The sequence below is a fragment of the Metarhizium brunneum genome, chromosome 1 (assembly GCF_013426205.1).
Source record: "Metarhizium brunneum chromosome 1, complete sequence".
Taxonomy (NCBI): Eukaryota; Fungi; Ascomycota; class Sordariomycetes; order Hypocreales; family Clavicipitaceae; genus Metarhizium; species Metarhizium brunneum.
In genome coordinates, this window is record NC_089422.1 from 8,787,841 (window position 1) to 8,806,698 (window position 18,858).

Here is an 18,858-nt window from a genome sequence, read left to right on the forward strand (position 1 = left end):
GCTCTCTGACGCAGGGCGCAACCCTCGTCCCCGCAGTGAGGAAAGTCGGCTGAGCCCAGGTCCTGGGTGAGAATGGAGGTCCGGTGATTGGCAATGGGAGCCTGCCAGAGCGCAGACAGTCGACGGTCGGGCGATGGTCTGCTGGGTGGTGCAATCGCGCAGTGTTGGAGAAGCTTGATGCATCAGGCAATACTTTAACGAGCCGGCTCCACTAGAGGCTGGCAGAATCCACGCCACCGCCTTCCTATTATGATTGCCGACTTACACCGATTCGAGGCTGGCTGTCGACAAAGAACGTTGTGAAAGCTTATTTTAACTCGCGGACAAAAGACGTAGCGGTTTTTTGGAAAGATGTAATAATGGAGATGGAAAATTTATTTCCACGGTGCTCAAGTGTGGTGCCGTTAGGAGATGCTACGTATCGTGATTCGTTACATATTGCAATGTGAAATATTGCGGGGGATAACTGTGATCATTCATTATAGAAACATGGTATATAAAGCAAGACGCGAAGAATCCAATCCAATAGCCATCCAACTAACCAGGCCTCTTGGTCAGAAACGGCGCTACTGGACTGCTGCCGCAACTCGTCCAAATCACGCCCTCCAAACATGAACCATATTAAGTAAAAAGACACAAATGCCATGGTAACCTCTATAAACCTGAATTATCTAACCAACTACTGCGGATGCTGTTGCGGTTGGTGGTAATACTGCTGCTCCTGCTGAGGAGGCGGCGAGCTCGTCACCGGAGACGGAGAGTACGGCTGCTGGGGCAGCGGCGTGGCCGACAGCTCGCTCCCCTGCTGGACATGCTGCTGGTACGACGGATACGTCTGGCCGTACTGAGCATACTGCTGCGCGTCCTGGGGAGGCTGGTACGGCGGCTGCTGCTGGTACGGGCTCTGGGCAGGCTGGTACGGCGCCGGCGTCGGGTTCTGGCCCAGAGGAGACTGCTCGTGTTGGCCCGTCTGCTGCGGCTGAATGGGCTGCTGGTACGGTGTGTATTGCTGCTGCTGCTGCGGCTGCGTCACGGAAGCTCCCTGCTCAGCCTTGGGCTCCATCTGGTAGTTGTTGGAGCCGCCGCCGCCGCCGGGGGCGATGGGGAAGCGGCCTTCCTTGCGGCCGCGGAGGAACATGACAATGGTCCACACAAACGTGGCGATGAACATGAGCCTTGGAAGTCAGTATCCCGTGACGTCCGGGGCAAACAGGCGACACAACTCACCACAGGAGGGCGCCCAGCCCGGCAATGGAGCTCATCATCTCCCCGCCGCTCTTGAACAGAATGTCCCTCCGCTCCAGCTGGCGCCTCGTGAAGCAGGTCTTGCTGCCGATGATGCTGCCGTCGTCGATGCACCCGCCGACCTGGACGTTGAATTTGAAGGTGGCGCGGCGGGCGGCCACGGCGGCAAACGTAGCCAGCCACATGACGACGAGGAAGCCGTCGAGCACCATCACGGCCAGGACGTGGTACGCCGTCCGCCACGGGGGGATCTTTTCCGTAAACACGGCGTAGAAGAGAATACACCAGGTGAGGATGGCCTGCAAGGGATAGCGGTCAGGTTGCGCTTCGCTTTTCCCAACTGTGTGAGGACTCAGGGGGGGACGACTTACAGTAGCGACAGACAGCCCAAACTCGTCCAGGTACAGGTCGTGCATCAAGGCGCCCGCCAGGCCGAGGATGATGAGCGAAATGAGGAACTGGAGGCCCCGGACAATCATCATCCATATCGGCGTCTCGAGCACGTGGCTCGCCGGCTGTGGGTGGACTTGCTCCATGGCGAGCGAGACCGTGAGCAGTGCGACAAGAGTCAAGTACGATTCGGCAAGACGGTGCCTCCCAGACTTGAATCCCAGAATCGGGAGGAGAAAAATATCCAGCATACGCAGACTCTCGTCAGCCCGAGTGGCGTCCCTGTCCGCGACTTATATGCCCTCGTTGCTGCGTGCCCCAATCTCCCATTGTCAAGATGATCCTAGAATCCACCCCTGTTTTGTTTTTGAGCCTCAACAGCATACCGCTTGTTGCTGGCGCCTGAGAGAATCTGCCCCCTCAGGAAGGACGCCCAATGTCGGGAGAAATTTCAATATTGGTCAGCCCCGACATGGCTGCATGACTGCAAAAAGGATGCCAGGAAGCAAGCCCCTATCACTAGTTTGCCTCAGCCGCACCGCGCGCAAAGGGATGTGAGTGGACGCCGTGCGCCGGGCTGGCTCGTGCCGAAGCAGGCGTTATTTGGCTATTTATGTGCTCAATGTCATTTTTTTACGAGGCGCCGTTCTCTGCTTGGGCAGGGGGGCTTTTTCCGCACAAGTCGAGGCGAGGCGCGTTTTGGCGCAACACGCCATCGACACACAGTGCAGCCAACGGGGCGAGTTTATCGCGCCACGCGGAAGCGGACCACGGAATGGCGTCGGGTCTTTTTGCCTGACGGATACATATATACAACATGGCGCTGGGTGATGTTTTTTTTAACCTTGCTGGAATCTCGGCGCGAATTGGGCTGCGAGGCCGAGGTCCTTACGGGATCCTGTCACTTCAGTTTCGGCCAACACTTGGAGTAGGAAACAACAATGATTGCAAGGAAATGGACGCTGATAATGGCGGATCTCTTTCCGCAGTGCCTGACTCTAGTGCTGACGGGGACCCTGTCTCCAGCTCTGCTGCCGAAACGGAGCAGAGTGCACATGCATGTGCTGGCAGATGAGTCTCGCGACCCTGGTCCTGACTCCTGACTGACTCCTCACGAAGCTGAGCTCAATGCTGGGTCCGCATGCAATTAGGGTCAACTGGTGTGTGCGAGCTGCCGCTTGCTTTCTCGCCGTCACCGCTTACTCTGTACGCCGCATCTGTCTCCGGTAGTACTCTGTACAGAGTATGCCAAAACATTCTAGACCCCGTCCCTTTTCCCCTATTGTCCAGCATCCCGAGCCGGTAAGGCGAACCGCGGGTGTTGGGCTGACTCGGCAGTGGGCTGAGATGCAGGGCGCCATCAGCCCCAAGCTACCCCTGCTCTGCTCACGTCTCGTCCGCTTCTAAACCTCGTCAATCTTCTCATTGGGGCCGGCAATCAGGATCTTGATGACCTCGCCCTCCTTGACCTTCTTAAACGCCTCTTCCGCCCGATCAAACGGCACGACCTCGCTGACGAGCTGCTTGACGTCGACCTTGCCGCTGGCAACAAGCTCAACAGCCAGCTCGTAGTCGCCAGGGCCGTAGCGGAAGGACCCCCGCGCCGTAACCTCCTTCAGACACATAGCCATAATGGGGAAGTTGACGTCGGGCTTGCCCATGCCGCCCTGGACATAGGTGCCGCCGACGCGGACGGCATGCAGGCCCGTCTGGATAGAAGGCTCAGCGCCGCTGGCATCGATGACGGCGTCAGCGCCCCGCGGAATGCCCGCCAGCTCCCGGATATCCCGGGCGTTATCCTCGGGCGCGCCCCCCCGCGAGAGGAAGGTGTGCGTCGAGGCGAAGCGGCGCGCAAAGTCGAGCTTGGACGGGACGATGTCGACGCTGACGACCTTGGAGGCGCCGTAGGCCCGGGCGACAGCGGCGCACAGCAGGCCGACGGGCCCGGCGCCCATGACGACGACGGCCTGGCCCGGCTGGACGGCGGCCTGCCGGACCATGTGGACGGCGACGGCGAGCGGCTCGACGAGGGCGCCCTCCCGCAGGGACACCGCGGCCGGCAGCTTGTAGCACATGTCGGCGGGCGACGCCCACAGGCCCGTCAGCGTGCCGTGGTGCGGCGGCGTGGCGGCGAAGACCATGGCGTCGCAGAGGTTGTACCTGCCGGCGCGGCAGTCCGGGCACCGCCGGCACGCGGAGCCCGGCTCGATGGCGACGCGGTCCCCGGGCGCGAGGTGCGTCACTTGGCTGCCGGCCTCGACGACGGTGCCGGCCGACTCGTGGCCCAGCACCATGGGGTCCTTGACGACAAAGTGGCCGATGGCGCCGTGGCTCCAGTAGTGCACGTCGGAGCCGCAGATGCCCGTGTAGTTGACGGCGACGATGACATCGTGGGGTGAGGAGAGGGTCGGCTTGGGCCGCTCCGCGTACGAGACTTGGTATGGCTTGTCGAGGATGAAGGAGAGGTTCTGCTACGGTGTCAGTTGGGCTGCATGACGGGGGGGAGGCGTCGTACGCTGATTTCATCTCGGTTCAGTGCTTGCGTGGCCATGTTGACGGGCGTTGGCGCTCCGAAGGCCGGCTTGCTTGGGGGTCTGGTGTTGCAGCAGAAAAAGTGAGGGCGCTTGAATCCGAGGTGGCGGGGTAAAAAGAAGGACGGTGAGGAGCGTCGAGCAAGAATGGCGAATCGACACGGCGGTCGCACACACTACAGCCAGAAGTAAGAGCAGAAATCGACAAGAGTGAAATGCAATTTAAAAAAAAAAAACGTCAGGGCAAGTTTCTGAATAAATAGCCGCCTCGGGCCACGATGCGATGATGCCCCGACGTGGGCGCCTCCCCGCAAATCTGGGGCAGGGGAGCTCCAGAGCTGGTCCCTTTAGCCATCTTATCCGGCCCAATGAGGTGTCGCGTCCACTGGAAACGCCCGCCGTTGACATGAAGCTGTGGTGGATTCCGTCGGGGAATTCGGAGGCGCGGCCGGGGTCATGCGGGCAGCCTCAAGTCAATCGCCGTGCATGTACTCCGTATACTTGGCTATAATAATGGCTACTAGGTATTTGAGATGTGTCCATCATGGATCAGTTCATCTGCGCTGGAGTAGTACTTTTTTCTTCCTCTATTTTTTCCCGTCTACTGCCACCGGAGATATTCCAGATAAGCTTCATTGTTGGTATTTAACCGGCGGTTAAATGGCACCAGACGTAACCGGAGCCAGCCGAAGGCATCGGCAGACAAATGCTTAAAAAGACACCAGACATCAATACAATTAACCCTTTCCACTACTCGCGCCTACATTCACCGCATCACCACCAGCAGTGCCCAACGCCCAACGCAACCCAGACAGCATTGACCAGCGTGCCACCAAGAGCGCCACCGCAAGCACAGTCTGGACTCGACTCCCACCCACGATTCCACGAACCATGACTGGTCCGCTACGGTGGCAAAAAGTATACACGACAGGCCAGGTCACGTCACATGCCACACAGTCACACCAGGTATTTCGCCACGGTACAAAAACAAAGGTTCGTGAGTTTCGTCATTCATCCGAGGTAGCTAGCGTCGTCAAAACACAGTCATATAATACATTGATGGCTCTCACAGCCCCCATCCCCCGCATCCCCGCGCAATCCCCCTATCGCAAATAGTGCTGCTCCTGCGCACTGATCGAGTGCCTCCGCCACTTACTATCCCGGGGATACTTGTGCTCAATGGTCGGCGGGCCGAGGTGCTGGCTCAGCACCGACGGCGGCGAGTGCGCGGCGTCGAGGACGTCGTGCTTGGCGGGGGGGCTGGCGCCCGTCGATGGCGACGTCGATGTCGAGCTGGCAGCCGAGTCAGCGCGGGTCCTCGTCTCCGGCCATCTCACGTACCTTGAGCCCTTGAACTGCACGCGCGGCGAGGACTGGATCTCGCGCGGCGCCGAGCCGGACGCGGCCTCGGGGCGGGCGAGCGGGATCGCCGGCCGGGCGTCGTTGCCCAGCGTCTCCTTGAGCTTGCCCATGAGCTTGGAGGTCATTGTGCGTGTGCGGGTGAAATATGAGCTGCTTGCTGGCTTGTGTAGTGAATAACGGCCGTGTTTACAGATGGACGAGGTTGGACGTGGTGAGGTGATGGGTGACTTATACGAGGGAGGGTTGACACCCGGCTGCCTGGTCGCGTCTTATATACCCCAGCCCGTGGTTCGGATGGCTCCCGGACTCCGGGGGGCGCAGTCCCCATCAATCGTGGGAGCTATCCCAATCTGGCCAATACCTAGGTGGCGTAGACCACCGAGGAAAGGGTTTCAACTTGTGCGTGGCACCAGACTTGCTCGCCCGCTTTTCTCCCACGGCAAAGCCTCGACTCTCGGCCAAGGCTGGCAGTGCAGCTAGACGCTGTGTTGCCTATTCCTCCCTCTTGGTCGTTCAATATTCAGTCCTGGTCCTCACCAAGACCGGAGCGTCGTCGCGTCGTTGCTCCGTCGCTCTGGCCGATGTTGGAGGCCGTCGGAGCGGGTTGTGACACCTCGCGCCTCTGTCGATGGCATGTACTTCCATGATACAGTCCATTGATGCAGGTCTCGTGCGACCCTCCCCCCGTCATCCCGGCCTGCCGATGCTCCATGCTGTACGGAGTGCTGACCGTGCCATCCGGCCACTCTAAACATAAGGTTTGCCCGAATCTGGCGACTACGCCTCGCTGCGCGGGGCCCGTACGGTCCTGTCTGAGCAGACGGCAGGCTTGTTAAGTTGTTTCTGCCCGGTGCCGTCACATCGCTGGTACGTAATACAATGTGGCATTTGTTCGTTCTGGGTCCCTCGCCGCTTTTGGCGCCAGCCATCGTGGCTCTGCTCTGCTCGGGACAGCATGCGCAGGCCACGGCGGGAACTTTTTGTTGCCCCATCTAGCTTATCTACGCCCCGACGGCTCCTCTGCCCGTTCGTGTCGTTCGCTGCCTTGGGTCCTTGTTCGGCACTTGCACCAGATGAACATGGGGGGCCTGGGCTCGAGATGCGTCATGGGGGCGCGCTACGAGCTGACGTACCGCCGGTCTTGGCGTGATGAGTCGATTCCGCGATAGACGAGGCCGCGACATGTGGTTTCGGCGTCTTGGCGATGCGTGATGTGTCTCATTCCCTGTTTACGTGTGGGGTGCTCCTGGTGCCGAGGCGAACATCAGGGGTCCAACTTTGTCTCTGATCCTTTGTTCAATGTTTTTTTGAGTTTTGCAAAAGCCTCTGACGAGCGCCTAGGCACCGGGGGCTCGGTGTAAGTCCAGGTGACATCACTTCTTTGGCACAGCGTTCTGTTGAAGGTACCGAGGATGCGGTGTTGAACTGCCGCTTACAAATTACACGCCTGCTCTTGTCTAGTATACTGTCTGGTCAACTGGAATGAATTGAGCCGTTTGATAGAAAGGGGCTAGTATAACAAAAAAGAAACAAAAGGCACACCACGGGAGCTTCAACCCCCGCACGCATAGTATCCGCCGGAATATGCCGAGCACTCGAGACGTAGATTGAGCTTCAGCGGTACTTGGCACCACGTCCTTGAATTCAAAAGAGGAGGGGCATGCATGCGATGTGGCATACCGAGTACATCCCATGCAAATGGGCATTCTACTCTGCCCGACTTCTCCCATTTTCTTTTGTCAGCTACATGTAATTGGGACCAGCTCCCGTCCCGTGCCGGCAAGACGTCGGCATGGCGTCAACCTGAGGTTCCGGCAGGGCCAAATCTTGACAAAGAATGCCATCCCCCGGTGCGAGTAAAGCATCAGGCGCGCATATATAGACATGGCTGTCTATTCGACGTCCCGTGTCTGTGGCGGGCTTGCGTACGGGGTACAGCATTGCACGCAGACACGGATAAGACCGCGACGGCGTTTCCGCTGCAGAGCATGCATTGTGCTGAAATAGCCCAGTTGAGTAAATGATTGGCGGCGAATATCTAGAGCCCGCGCCCTGAACTATTCCACGCGCTGCCATTGCCAGCCACGCGGTTGAACGTATGCACCTTGCCCGGTTCACGACAGTCAGTAGACGATTTTAGGCTCGCTGTCAAACCGTATTCATTCGACGCGTGTCAAAGTTAGTCCCCTCGGCTCTAGTCCGTATGCTCGATGCCGTTTCCGGTGACGCCCAGGGTTAAGCCTCCCCGCCACCACGATACACTCTGGCCTCGTCGAACCCTCCTGTTCCTCACTCAGTCATTGCCCCGAATGCCATCATCACACGACACAGTTCCTGTCCGGGCGGAATCAAAACATGCTCCAGTCCGAGTTCGACCTCCCACAGCCACATTCTGCCCGCAGAGATACTCAGCCCTGCTGCCACCCCGATCTCGGCCACCCGCGGTAGCCGCGGCCGACCGATTATGAGAACTGACGTAGAGTCGCCGTCTCATATCATTCGCTCGCCACCAAAACAACCTGATTTGGCAAGTCGTGGCTATGCGGGACGTAGGACGGGGACTGGCCGGCGACGACGTCACGGCTGGGCCTCTTTCCGGCGCTTCAACCATCCCCACTTGGGAACCTAAAGCCGTCTTTACGTTGCGAGTTATATCAGGGAAAAGAGAATAGAAAAAGAAAAACTGCCTATCAAGCACGTTATCTCCTACGCATACTCTTCCATCTCTCCCCTTGCGGCTTCAATCTTCTCCTCTGGCACGGATGCCGTCAGACCCAGGGTAGCCGCGATACCAAACAGCCTCATCTTTTCTTCGTGGGCGGCCGTGTCTCCAAATGCGATATCCATATCTTCGAGACTCTTTCCCTTTGTTTCCGGGATGACAAAGTACGTGAACGCCAGGGCTATGAGGCAGAAGCACGCAAAGAAGATGTATGTCCCCCACGTGATCTTGTCCAGCATGTCCGGCGTCACGAGGCCGATGATAAAGTTGCACATCCACGTGGCGCTCGTTGTAATCGCCATGGCCTTGGACCGGCTGCCGAGGTTGAAAATCTCAGACGGCAGGACCCAGCCGATGGGCGCAAAGGAATACGAAAAGTTAATGTCGTAGATGTAGATGAATGCGATGCCCGTCCAGGCCGCTGCTTTGTGCGACTGGAGATCGGGGCCGTACGCGCCGACGACTGCGCCGACAATGACGAGAGACACAAATGTTCCAAAGGCTCCGCACATGAGTAGAGGTCGCCTACCCACCTTGTCGATAAGGAACACGGCCGGCAAAGTGGACAATGTGTTGACGATGCCGTAGACGCCCGTTGCCAGCAGCGAGGTCGTGTTCCCCGACAGTCCTAATTGCCCGAATATGGTGGGCGCGTAGTAAATCAACGCGTTGCAGCCCATGAATTGTTGAAGGAACATGGTCCCAGAGCCTACGAGCAGTCGCTTCAGGTTTGGCCATGTGGAAACAAGGGATGCGTATTGTGATAGGTAGAGAGAAACACCGTGCTGGCCGGGGAATTTGTCCCGTGCCACAGATTCATCAAAAAGAACCTCTGCCTTGATTGCCAGATATTCCTCACGTAGGGTATCCGAATCCGGGTGGACGCGTCGGAGCTGGCCCAGCGCACCGAGAGCCCTCTCTTCGCTCTTACGCATGAGGTAGAACCGAGGCGATTCCGGGAAGAAGATCATGCCCACGCCCAGGATGAAAGCAGGCACGATTTGCAGCGCAAACGGAACTCTCCATGCTGCTTCGCTTTGGCCGGTACACCCGTCTGGGCCGACGTCGTGTCTGGGGTCAAATGCGCGGTTCGACTCGGTGCCGCCCGTGTAAGGGATATCAGGCGCACATCGTGTCCCGCCAATGTACTGCGTGCCGTATTCCAGCCAGTAACTGACAAGAATACCAAGCGTGATGCTCACTGTAGACGCTCCATCAGCATTTCGCAACCAAGGTTCTCGAGAATACCGTCGTTGGACTTACACTGCTGGAGGACAACCAAGGTGCCTCGAATGCCTGGGGTTGAAACCTCCGACATGTACATGGGCACAATCATGGTCAGCATGCCTACTGAAAATCCTGCAATTGCACGACCTGTCCAAAAAAGTGGTCAGTGTCACATCATCCACATGACGACGAACCAATCATTCTCACCTGCAAACAAAACGCCAATGGATCGGGCACCGGCTTGGAGACCCGACCCCAAGACAAAGACAACCACGGCCGCCAGCATTGATCCCTTGCGGCCAAACCGGTCTGCAATCGGACCGTTGACCAATGACCCCAGCCACGCGGCAAGCAAAAGCGTGGACACGAACCAGCCCTTGAATCCACTATCAAGATATACTCGCGGGAATTCTGCGCCAAAAGATTCCATTTTCAGAACCCCAGAAACTACACCTTGGTCATAGCCGAAGAGGAACCCTCCCAACGAGGCGAACTAAGTCATTTATCAGTCAAGGAATCGCAAAAGTATCTCAAGGAAAAAAAAAGAAGCACTTACAGCAGACAAACCAAAAATGTATGGATTGTCGCGCAGTTGGCGCCAGACACCCGCCGAGGTGCTTGTGTCAACGAGCCGAGACATTATAGGCACAAGCAGTAGTCACCATGAACTGCGCCACGTGTTCTGGGGTATATCCCACAAGAGATGAAAAAAGAGAGAGATAATACCACGCAGGGAACTATATATTCAAATGTGTCACTCCAGTAGTCGGCCAAGAAGAGCCTGAACGTCACTGCTCCGGACGGGGTAATGCCGCTAGAATGCGCGGGGGACGAACTTTGCGGGGAAGTTCGGACAACTCTACTCCGGCCCGAAGAAGCAGCAAATCGTCATCGGGGGATTTGTGCCCTAGATGATCTCCAACGGCCCGGTGGAGAAGGTTTACTTGAACCCCCACGCATCTTCAACGCACACATGCAGTATTCTAAATATCAGCGAGTGCAGTGTCGGGCGTTTGCGATCCGACAGACGCAAGGGCAATAGTAGGCGAAGTAGCAAAGATGGTTGGGGACGTGCTGCGCTACACGCCCTGGCCAAAATCAGTCCATCCCAACGAATTGAAAACATCCGCAGGGTCCATTGGCCAGGAAGAAAAGTCGAGCTCGTCCCGGTACAAAAATTCGTCGCTAATGACGGGGCTTGCCGTCTGTTCTGGCTGCGGCGGCACAATCAGGCCTAGGATGTCGGCACACCGAGAAGCAAGGGGGTTGCTCGTCAACATGGTCCGAAAGGTGTGGTTCGCCGTGTCGACGTCTGCTTGCCATGCCGCGGTCTCGGGAGATTCCAAATCTCCCAGAATCGCAAGAGCGCTGATCAATGACGCGTGAAACAAAAAGTATCTGCCCACTAGATTAGCGCACAAGGCACTTTTTTTTTCGTGATTTCCTGAGAGGCTGATACTCACGTGGCATACCAGTTGATTAATCGAGTCATTGGTGTCTGCGTGAGAAACTGACTTATTGACACGATTGTCGAGTTGGCTGCCTGGACAGCCAAGTCCCTGCACCTATTATCGGGGTCGGTTGACGTCGTCACAAGATTGTCTCGCTTCCTTTTCATGGCGCGGCTCAAAACAATCTGTCTGAACAGAATGATTCTCAAATTCCATATGCGCCACCACAACCGAGACCTGGCGAATAGGTAAGACGGCTCCAAGCTGACAGGGTCCTGCGTCATCTTGAAATATGCAGGCAGAGTCTCGCACCACGTCTCAAGAGAGTGGTTCAGCCGCAAGGCCTCCTCCGGGGATATTCCAGAAGTCGCAAGGAGCCTGTTGGAAATGTGATTCGAATAAAGGTGGAAGTCGCTTTGGGACTTCATGCCAGAATACCTGGTTGGTTGGTTGGACTCCTCTGGCAGGTCCACGGTCCGGGGAGTTAATTGCTACGACTTGTCAGCTTCCAGCATAACCTCGTCAACGAGTTCTCCATTACCCACCTCATCATGAATGTTGAGAACATGTTTCACGTCCATGGCTTCGCCTTCGGGGAGAAGAATCGGCCTGCCAAAGGTTGTTGATGCGCCACTGTCAAAGAGAAATAGCCCCCACCAAACGCGGCGCCTCATTTCTCTCTGGAGAAGGCTAATGTTCCAGTCTGGCAACTCACGATGCAGCCCTAGACTCAGGGCCATTCGAGTCGCCAAGCCGAGAAAGTTTCCTCCTGTATTCGGCTTGTTCCGCTTTTGGCTCAAGTTGGACAACAACAGCAAGGCCTGGACCAGGGTCAGGTTTGCGCTTTCGAACAAGGACTCATCCTCACGGAACGAAAGAGCGCGGTGGTACAGATAGTCATCAACTTCACTTTCTTCATTGTCGAGACACCACGCTCCCAGGGCCAGAACGGTATGGAGTAGCATTTGCCAAGATTGCCGGTTCGGCCGGGAGATAAGTTGGTGATACTGGGCCATGAAAGTGGCTTCGTGGATAAAGGGGTATGAGACATGGTACACGGAGAAGTAGGCATCAAGAAGCTGGTTCGCCATGTGGCCAGAGTCGAGCGATTGTTGAATATGCGATGACGACGTTGGTGACGGCTTGAAGTGTTGGGGCGAAGATGTTGCAGGCTGGAAAGGGTCCGATACGGCTCGTCTACCAGCAATCCAAGACAGTAAAGCCCGGAGGAAGTACACTCCGGCAGTAGATCCTACGCAGACATGTGAGCTTCCGAGGGCATTTGTTTTTTTAACGCAAAATCACCCACCTAAATACCCGGTGCCAGTGGGCTCTACGGCCAACGCCGCCATGCCATCAACCAGGTCATTCGCCTCTTCTTGCCAGTCAAATCCATCCGCTTGCTCAGGGACAGCCTCCGATATCGACTCCTGCGCAGGCTGCTCCTTGCTACTTGAAACGAGTCCCGTAGTGCTGTGCTGGCGGTGATCCGACGGGAACGCGAGCGTCTTAACCTGCACCGGTGGCGTAGCCGGAGAGCTGGTGGCAATAGCAGCGAGTGCTTCATCAACATCCAAATCGGGTAGTTTCTGTGCCACCAGCTTCTCCAAATAGTTGAGCCGTCTTTCCACGGAAGTAAGATACCTAGGAGATTGTCAAAAAAAAAACACCATGGCTTCGGGAGTTGTGTCTGTGAGACCTACTGTCTGGTGAGTGGCGACCGTACCACTTTTCCACTGTAATGGCATTGTCTGCGGTTTTGCACGCAAGCCGTGCACGCCGGGCGATCTTTGGAACACTTTGAGATGCCTCAGCTACTCCATTACTCTCCCAATGTAGGCAGAGGCAGCAGAGTCTTATACGCACCTTCAACTTCTTGATCCGACAGACGTCGCACTGTGGAGGGGGTCAGCCGTTTGCGAGAGACATGCGGGCGTCTGGGTCAAACTCACAGCAAGGTTGCTGCCAGAAGCGGAGCTCGATTCCATCTAGAAGACAATTCATGAGTTCCGCAGCGCCTCACGCATTTGATGAGCTGGGCCTCAACGGGATTCGCGGCGAGGTTGTGAGATGGCCACATCAGGATGCGGCGGGGCGGCTTGACGAAAAACCATCACGTGGGACAAATTGCGCAGCGAAAAAACAAGCAAAGCAGCAGCGCATGAGTTTATAGTGTATTTCCGAGCAGACGCATTCCAGGCATTGCGTGAATGAACGGCCATGCTCCCGTATATCTGCGTAGGTGTATTTATTTCAAATGCCGAGATGAACGCCATGGCTGGATAGGCACATACAAACCACTTGCCGACTCGTCCCACGACCCTGAGCCTCGTCACAAAAAGGAACGCAAGAGATTCGTCCTGACGGTAAATCAACCAACCACTTCTCTGAGAAGCTCCCGGCCCCGATAAAAAAAATTAACAGAGTGATAACAAGTTGAATAAGCAAAAATTAAAGTTCATGACACCTGAGGGATTCGAACCCTCGCCTATTACTAGACCGCGAATAAGCCCAGTCGAACGAATCGACTCAACCTGAACACGGCGCCTTAGACCACTCGGCCAAAGTGCCTTGGATGCTTTGCTTGTGGATCGACGGCCTCGTTAACCATCTCAAGAATGCATCCCATCGAGCCACTTGCCATTTTTTGCGGTTGGTGGGTACGGGGAGTTGGAAGCTGCTGGTGGACGACAACGATGCACTAGCCTGGAAGTGGTTGTTGATGTGAGAAAATTCCCCACGGCTCCCCACCAATTTCCTTGTTGGGTACTTACACAGAGTATTTGCAGGTTTGCAGAATACAGGGTAGTAGAACGACGATGGAGATATTACCGCCCGTCGCCTCGGATAGAAATTCGGTCTTTCATGCTCATGGGCTTTTCTCTGGGGTTTTACCCAAGGCGGTATGGTAACTTGTATAAACTGCCCTTTTCTCGTCCTCTCAAAGCTTTGGCGGAGAGGGGAACGGCAATGAGAGACGGCATGTCAGTCAGTTCTGGAATAGATCCATAACCAGGTGAATATAAAAGATGCGGCGACGGCCAGTCTAGACACACAGAATAAATCTATTGTTGCACAGAAACGTAAATTTGTTCATCTGATACGACCAGTCATTCCCATCCCAGACGCTAGACACACACACACACAATGTCCTGCGACGAGCACAACGGCCCCTTCCCAACCGAGGCGGGCAAAACCCTTGCATCCGTCTACGCCAACGACCCGTCCACGACGGGCGCCCTTCTCCAGTCCATTATCGAGCGCGATGGCGCCGTCATAGTCAGGGGCCTCGTGCCGCAAGAGCTCTGCGAACGCATCAGAAAGGACCTCAAGCCCCAGTTCGACTCGGACCGCGTCGACGAGTCCGGTTTCTTCCCGACAACCACGAAGCGAGCTCACGGCATCTTGGCGTACTCGGATGCCACGGCAGAGCTGCTTGTGAATCCGTTGTTCCAGACCGTCGCCAGCGGCATGCTGACGAGCAGGTACACCTACTGGGAGGGCCAGGGAAAGAAGACCGTCTCGGCCAAGCCGCAGATTGCCAGCATCGTCGGGTTCCGCGTCCAGCCTGGCGGTACGCAGCAGGCCCTGCATCGAGACGACTCCGACTACCACACTCGGAACTGCGACATGCCCGTCATGCTGGGCTGCGTGACTGTAAGCGAAAACATCAAAACCTCGGGTAATCAGTTTGCTCTGTGTGGCCAGACCTGACCGTTGTTGCGTTGCAGGCCTTGACAAAGACAACCAAGGAAAACGGGGCGACCATCGTCATCCCCAAGAGTCACTTGTGGGGGCCGGACAGGATGCCCCTCAACGAAGAAGCCATCCCTGCGGAGCTTGAGGTAGGTGATGCCACAGTTTTCGTGGGAAATGTGTATCATGCCGGTGGGGCAAATGTGACCAAGTAAGCTTTTTTCTTGTTCTGAGACCCTTCCTTCGGCAAGGTCATCCGCCATGGATTCTGTGGTAGCTGACTCATTGTGTCTTTGAAACAGGGATGATGCGCGCGAAACCATCGGCATGTTTCTGTGCAAGGGCACCCTCCGCCAGGAAGAAAACTCCTACCTCGAAGTGCCGCCCGAGTTGGCAAAGAAGAGAGGTCTCTCGCCCCAGGTTTTGCGACTGCTGGGATACGGCATTGCCCCGCCGGCGCTTGGATTGTACAAATATCAGGATCCGATGAGGGTTATTTTCGGCGTGGAAGATGAGGAGACGGTGAGGAAGTAAAGCGTGTCGGTAATCGATGGGCGTTTCCCCCGTTGATAGAAGAAATAAAAAAAAAATTGTATCCTGCCATGCAGTGTTTTGTGCAATTCACACAGGAAGGACCTGGTATCCGTTTTCTTGGAATTGCTGAGCCAGCGGTCGCCAGTCTGGATTTGCGCCGCCCCAAAACACGCCCAAAAAGTTGAGAATGTCGGCGTGGTTCTTAAAGCCCGTCGTCTTGATAATCCCCGTCAGCAAATTGGTGACGGCTCGCTGCTTCACAACATCGTCGTGGCATTCGGCGCCGGCAATGAAGGCAGGCCAGGGTAGATTCTGGGCGCATAGCGCGGGATCCTCCAAGGTGCCGAGCTGCTCGAATAGCTTTTCCACCGATGCCCTCCAGTCCATGTTGCCGTCGTGTGCGTATCCCAAGCAGCGGTAAGAATACAAAACAGCCGTATGGTGATAAATGTCGACGAGCCGTACAAAGTCGCGCCGGAGAATGGCTGGTTCGATTCTTAGCTTCGCTGCGGCGAGAAGCGTTGTGCCTCGCGCCTGTTCGAACTGGCACCGAATGCGCGTGGCGTCGGGAAAGTTGCCCGGCGTCAAGGCATTGGCCTCCAGACCGAAGGCGGCGCGACGAGACAGAAGCGTGACAAAGTGTAGCAGAGAGAGGTATTGTGAGAAGAGACCACGCTCGGTGCCAGGCAGGGGGAGCACGGTCTCTTGGATGTCTTGGAGGTTGAAGGACGTGGTAGATGCCAGCACATCGTAGATGGCGAGTTGGGTGCGCAGAAAGCGGAAGAGGCCTCTGTTGCTCGCTTCCTTGGTAGTAAAGACGTTGACCAGAGTCCTCGCGGCGCGTCTGTGTCCTTCGGCCGCGGCAATCTGCGAATTGGTCATTTCGTAGCACGAAATCATCATAATGGAGGCCAAAATCCACTCGGCCTCGGCAATGTCGGTGCCAGTATTCAGCTCAGAACCGTCGGCCAGCCGCCCCGTCATGTTCTGAACGTGGCGAGTAATCAAGCCGAGACAAGCGTCCCTGGCAGCCTCGGGAAAGCGAGGCATGCCCAGGGAAAAGGACGTCGCACCGTGATGGGCGGCGATGGCAGCAACAGCGTATAGCACGGCCGGCGTGTTCGTGGCCAGGGGCAGCACACGTCGTCGGTAGTCGTTTTCCTCCGAGTCAAACCACACCATCAGCCCAGCCAGATTCTTGTCGAAGTAGTCGATGAATTTGGGCAACGAGCTGCGCAGGGTAAGATCCAGCAGCACGGGCACGCACACGGGCGACGAGCCGACATGGCGCTGAGCCTCGTCAACATCGCCAGCCTCGTCCTTTGACGCCGTCGCAGACACATGGCGCGTCGTCGGCTGCCGTGTATTCGTCGAGCCGCCGGTCTGGGGCAGCGGAATCATCTTGCCCTTCAACTTGCCTCGCACAGCAACGCCGCCTGCCCAACGCAGCCGCTGGCCGTAGCCGGGACACTCGAGTCCACGCTTCACGCATTTCTGGCAAACTGGCCGTGCCAAATCGCATCGGATGCGACGTTTGGTGCAGGTACCGCAGCCCTCTGATTGGTGGTCCCAGTGAGCATGCTGGCCTCGAAATCGACACGCAAAGACAAATGAACAAGAGGTTGAAAGACTTACTTTCAGGCGCGGCATTGGGGTCCCTCGACACCATTAGGGCGGTGAGACAGACATGTGCACCGATCGATGTGTACACCCGGGCTCAGGCGATGTCTCACCAGGTCACAGAGAAAAAGAAGCGCTGGCAATCAGCAGCGTCACAGGTGGTTTTAAAGGGCTCCGCAATGGTTGCCGCATTGTGAAGCCGCCGTCGGCCAACTTTCAGATGCGACATGGATCGACCGCTCAGGCGCGGCCATGAATAATCAAGTCCGGGTGGGTGGCGGCAGAATCCTTGGCATGACCCGACTCTGGGTTTAGCCTTGATATTGCGGTGAGACAGGCGCAAGAGAGTCCAAAAAAAAAAACCGACTTCACATCAAGTTTTGATCACGACTCTTCAACACAATACGGAGTACCTGCAGCCGCCGACTGACGTCGCCCAAAGAACCTCCTCCATGTGCTTCATCTCCGTCCGCTGTGCAACTTGAAAAGATGAGACGTCCCATTTTGTCAAGCGTTGCATTTGCCACGCTTGTTGCCGTATACGCCTGTCACGCAATCAATTCCTCGCCTGCCCATCTTCCCTCCTCCCGCTCAACACATATTGAACAAGCAGCATCGCCGTGGTTCACCAAACAATGTAGCTCAGCCCGTGAATAATAGCCTGCACATCCAACCCCCCCAATGATACACACCATCGTGCGCAATCAACCCGCTCCTGCTGCATCTCTGTCGACCATGCCCTCTCTGCATCTCCGGCAGTTCATCCTACGTTTGTACTTGCCTGCTGCTCGCGGTGGTGCACCGTAAATGTCTCCCTCTGGGCCGCTTCCTCACCAAGCCGTCAACACCAAGCGTGCTTCAAGACAACAGACGAGCAAAAGAAAAAGACAATGTCTACGAAAAAAACGGCAGATCCTCTGTCTATGGAAGAGGCTGCAGCCCCTCAGTCTACGGAACAAACTGCAGATCCTCTGTCTTTGACTTCAATTCTTTTGCCTACGGAAGATACTGTAGCCCCTCAGTCTACGGCACGAACTGCAGATCCTCTGTCTTTGGCTGCAATTCTTTCGCCTACGGAACAAACTGCAGATCCTCTGTCTTTGACTGGAATTCTTTTGTCTACGGAAGATACTGTAGCCCCTCAGTCTACGGCACGAACTGCAAATCCTCTCTTTTGGCTGCTCCAGCTGGAAGCTCTACTCTGTGAGCGCTTCAGAGAGCTCGGGCATCAATTCGCACAGGTCCGGGAGGAGATTGTCACCCATGTGGCAAACGTGATTGCGGATTCGGCCGAGCAGGACGCATGGGACGCCCGCAAGTTCACTTGGCTGATGCTCCGGGAATGGCAGGACAACGGTGAGTTGCCCCCAAGCTGTAGGGGTGACGTCGAGTTTGCGTCCCATGACAACCAACCCGGGGTGGCTGACGACAACGTCAAACAGCCCTCACCGACAAGGTATTCCCCGAAGAGCCGCCACCGCAGGACCTCTACCGTATAGACGTGTCCAGGATCGAGTCCCTCCGCTACCTGCCCAGAGATAGCTGCCTCCGCCCGTGGGACCACGCCTGCCTGTGCGCCGCGGAGCTCTGCAACACCATCCGCCTGGCCGTCGACACGAACGTCGTCCTGTTCCAAGACGTCCTCGAGGCGAAGCGGATAAGGCGTCCCGTCGGAGCTCCGCCCCGGGACGCCGCCGCCGTGGGCCAGTCGAGGGCCGAGGAGCCCCTGGTAGAGGGCGACTTTCTCTGCTGGTCCGACTATCTGGATCGGCTGGAGAGCGAGCTTCTCAGGGCGCGACAGGCGATTACGGCAGTCAAAAGGCAGAATCTCGAAATGGCTAGTAGATTGTCCGAGACGCAGGCTGAACTCAGCCAGGCCCGAAGATCCTTGGGTTTATGACCAACCTCGTGAGGAGCGAGAATATTCAGCAGCCTAGGCTGGGGCCGCTCGGTGCCTTGCTACTCTTATTTTTGTTGATTTTCTTCTTCTTGTCAGCGTTAGTTCAAACAGGACTTGAAAGCGATAGGCAAAGCCAGGTAGAGTGTAGGGTTAAAGAACAAAAGAGTTTTGTATCACCAT

The 18,858-nt window shown here is 56.5% G+C and overlaps 8 protein-coding genes and 1 non-coding gene across 9 annotated transcripts; 3 read left to right on the forward strand and 6 right to left on the reverse strand.

The window, feature by feature from the left end:
• Positions 1-679: 679 nt before the first annotated feature.
• On the reverse strand, positions 680-1,781 carry G6M90_00g026950 (uncharacterized protein; the record flags this gene model as incomplete). The annotated part of the gene is made up of 3 exons (XM_014692405.1): positions 680-1,175; positions 1,228-1,544; positions 1,617-1,781. 3 exons carry the CDS (start codon positions 1,779-1,781, stop codon positions 680-682), a joined length of 978 nt encoding a protein of 325 aa, XP_014547891.1.
• Positions 1,782-3,038: 1,257 nt separating this feature from the next.
• G6M90_00g026960 (uncharacterized protein) lies at positions 3,039-4,186 on the reverse strand (the record flags this gene model as incomplete). Its single annotated transcript, XM_066129979.1, has 2 exons — positions 3,039-4,103; positions 4,151-4,186. 2 exons carry the CDS (start codon positions 4,184-4,186, stop codon positions 3,039-3,041), a joined length of 1,101 nt encoding a protein of 366 aa, XP_065985864.1.
• Positions 4,187-5,269: 1,083 nt separating this feature from the next.
• On the reverse strand, positions 5,270-5,653 carry G6M90_00g026970 (uncharacterized protein; the record flags this gene model as incomplete). The annotated part of the gene is made up of 2 exons (XM_014692403.1): positions 5,270-5,459; positions 5,508-5,653. The coding sequence occupies 2 exons, from the start codon at positions 5,651-5,653 to the stop codon at positions 5,270-5,272; spliced, it is 336 nt and encodes a 111-aa protein (XP_014547889.1).
• Positions 5,654-8,234: 2,581 nt separating this feature from the next.
• On the reverse strand, positions 8,235-10,117 carry mfs1_3 (MFS glucose transporter mfs1; the record flags this gene model as incomplete). Its single annotated transcript, XM_014692402.1, has 4 exons — positions 8,235-9,451; positions 9,514-9,624; positions 9,685-9,970; positions 10,034-10,117. The coding sequence occupies 4 exons, from the start codon at positions 10,115-10,117 to the stop codon at positions 8,235-8,237; spliced, it is 1,698 nt and encodes a 565-aa protein (XP_014547888.1).
• Positions 10,118-10,556: 439 nt separating this feature from the next.
• Positions 10,557-12,916, reverse strand: GAL4 (Regulatory protein GAL4; the record flags this gene model as incomplete). Its single annotated transcript, XM_066129980.1, has 6 exons — positions 10,557-10,875; positions 10,941-11,419; positions 11,474-12,180; positions 12,238-12,572; positions 12,655-12,824; positions 12,881-12,916. 6 exons carry the CDS (start codon positions 12,914-12,916, stop codon positions 10,557-10,559), a joined length of 2,046 nt encoding a protein of 681 aa, XP_065985673.1.
• A 473-nt stretch (positions 12,917-13,389) lies between these two features.
• G6M90_tRNA00000026 lies at positions 13,390-13,499 on the forward strand. The gene has a single exon. It is a non-coding gene; the product is annotated as a tRNA-Leu (tRNA).
• A 576-nt stretch (positions 13,500-14,075) lies between these two features.
• Positions 14,076-15,158, forward strand: himG_0 (Dioxygenase himG; the record flags this gene model as incomplete). The annotated part of the gene is made up of 3 exons (XM_014692400.1): positions 14,076-14,585; positions 14,660-14,835; positions 14,927-15,158. 3 exons carry the CDS (start codon positions 14,076-14,078, stop codon positions 15,156-15,158), a joined length of 918 nt encoding a protein of 305 aa, XP_014547886.1.
• An 87-nt stretch (positions 15,159-15,245) lies between these two features.
• On the reverse strand, positions 15,246-16,827 carry G6M90_00g027010 (uncharacterized protein; the record flags this gene model as incomplete). The annotated part of the gene is made up of 2 exons (XM_014692399.1): positions 15,246-16,714; positions 16,794-16,827. 2 exons carry the CDS (start codon positions 16,825-16,827, stop codon positions 15,246-15,248), a joined length of 1,503 nt encoding a protein of 500 aa, XP_014547885.1.
• Positions 16,828-17,668: 841 nt separating this feature from the next.
• On the forward strand, positions 17,669-18,678 carry G6M90_00g027020 (uncharacterized protein; the record flags this gene model as incomplete). The annotated part of the gene is made up of 2 exons (XM_014692398.1): positions 17,669-18,134; positions 18,221-18,678. The coding sequence occupies 2 exons, from the start codon at positions 17,669-17,671 to the stop codon at positions 18,676-18,678; spliced, it is 924 nt and encodes a 307-aa protein (XP_014547884.1).
• Positions 18,679-18,858: the final 180 nt, after the last annotated feature.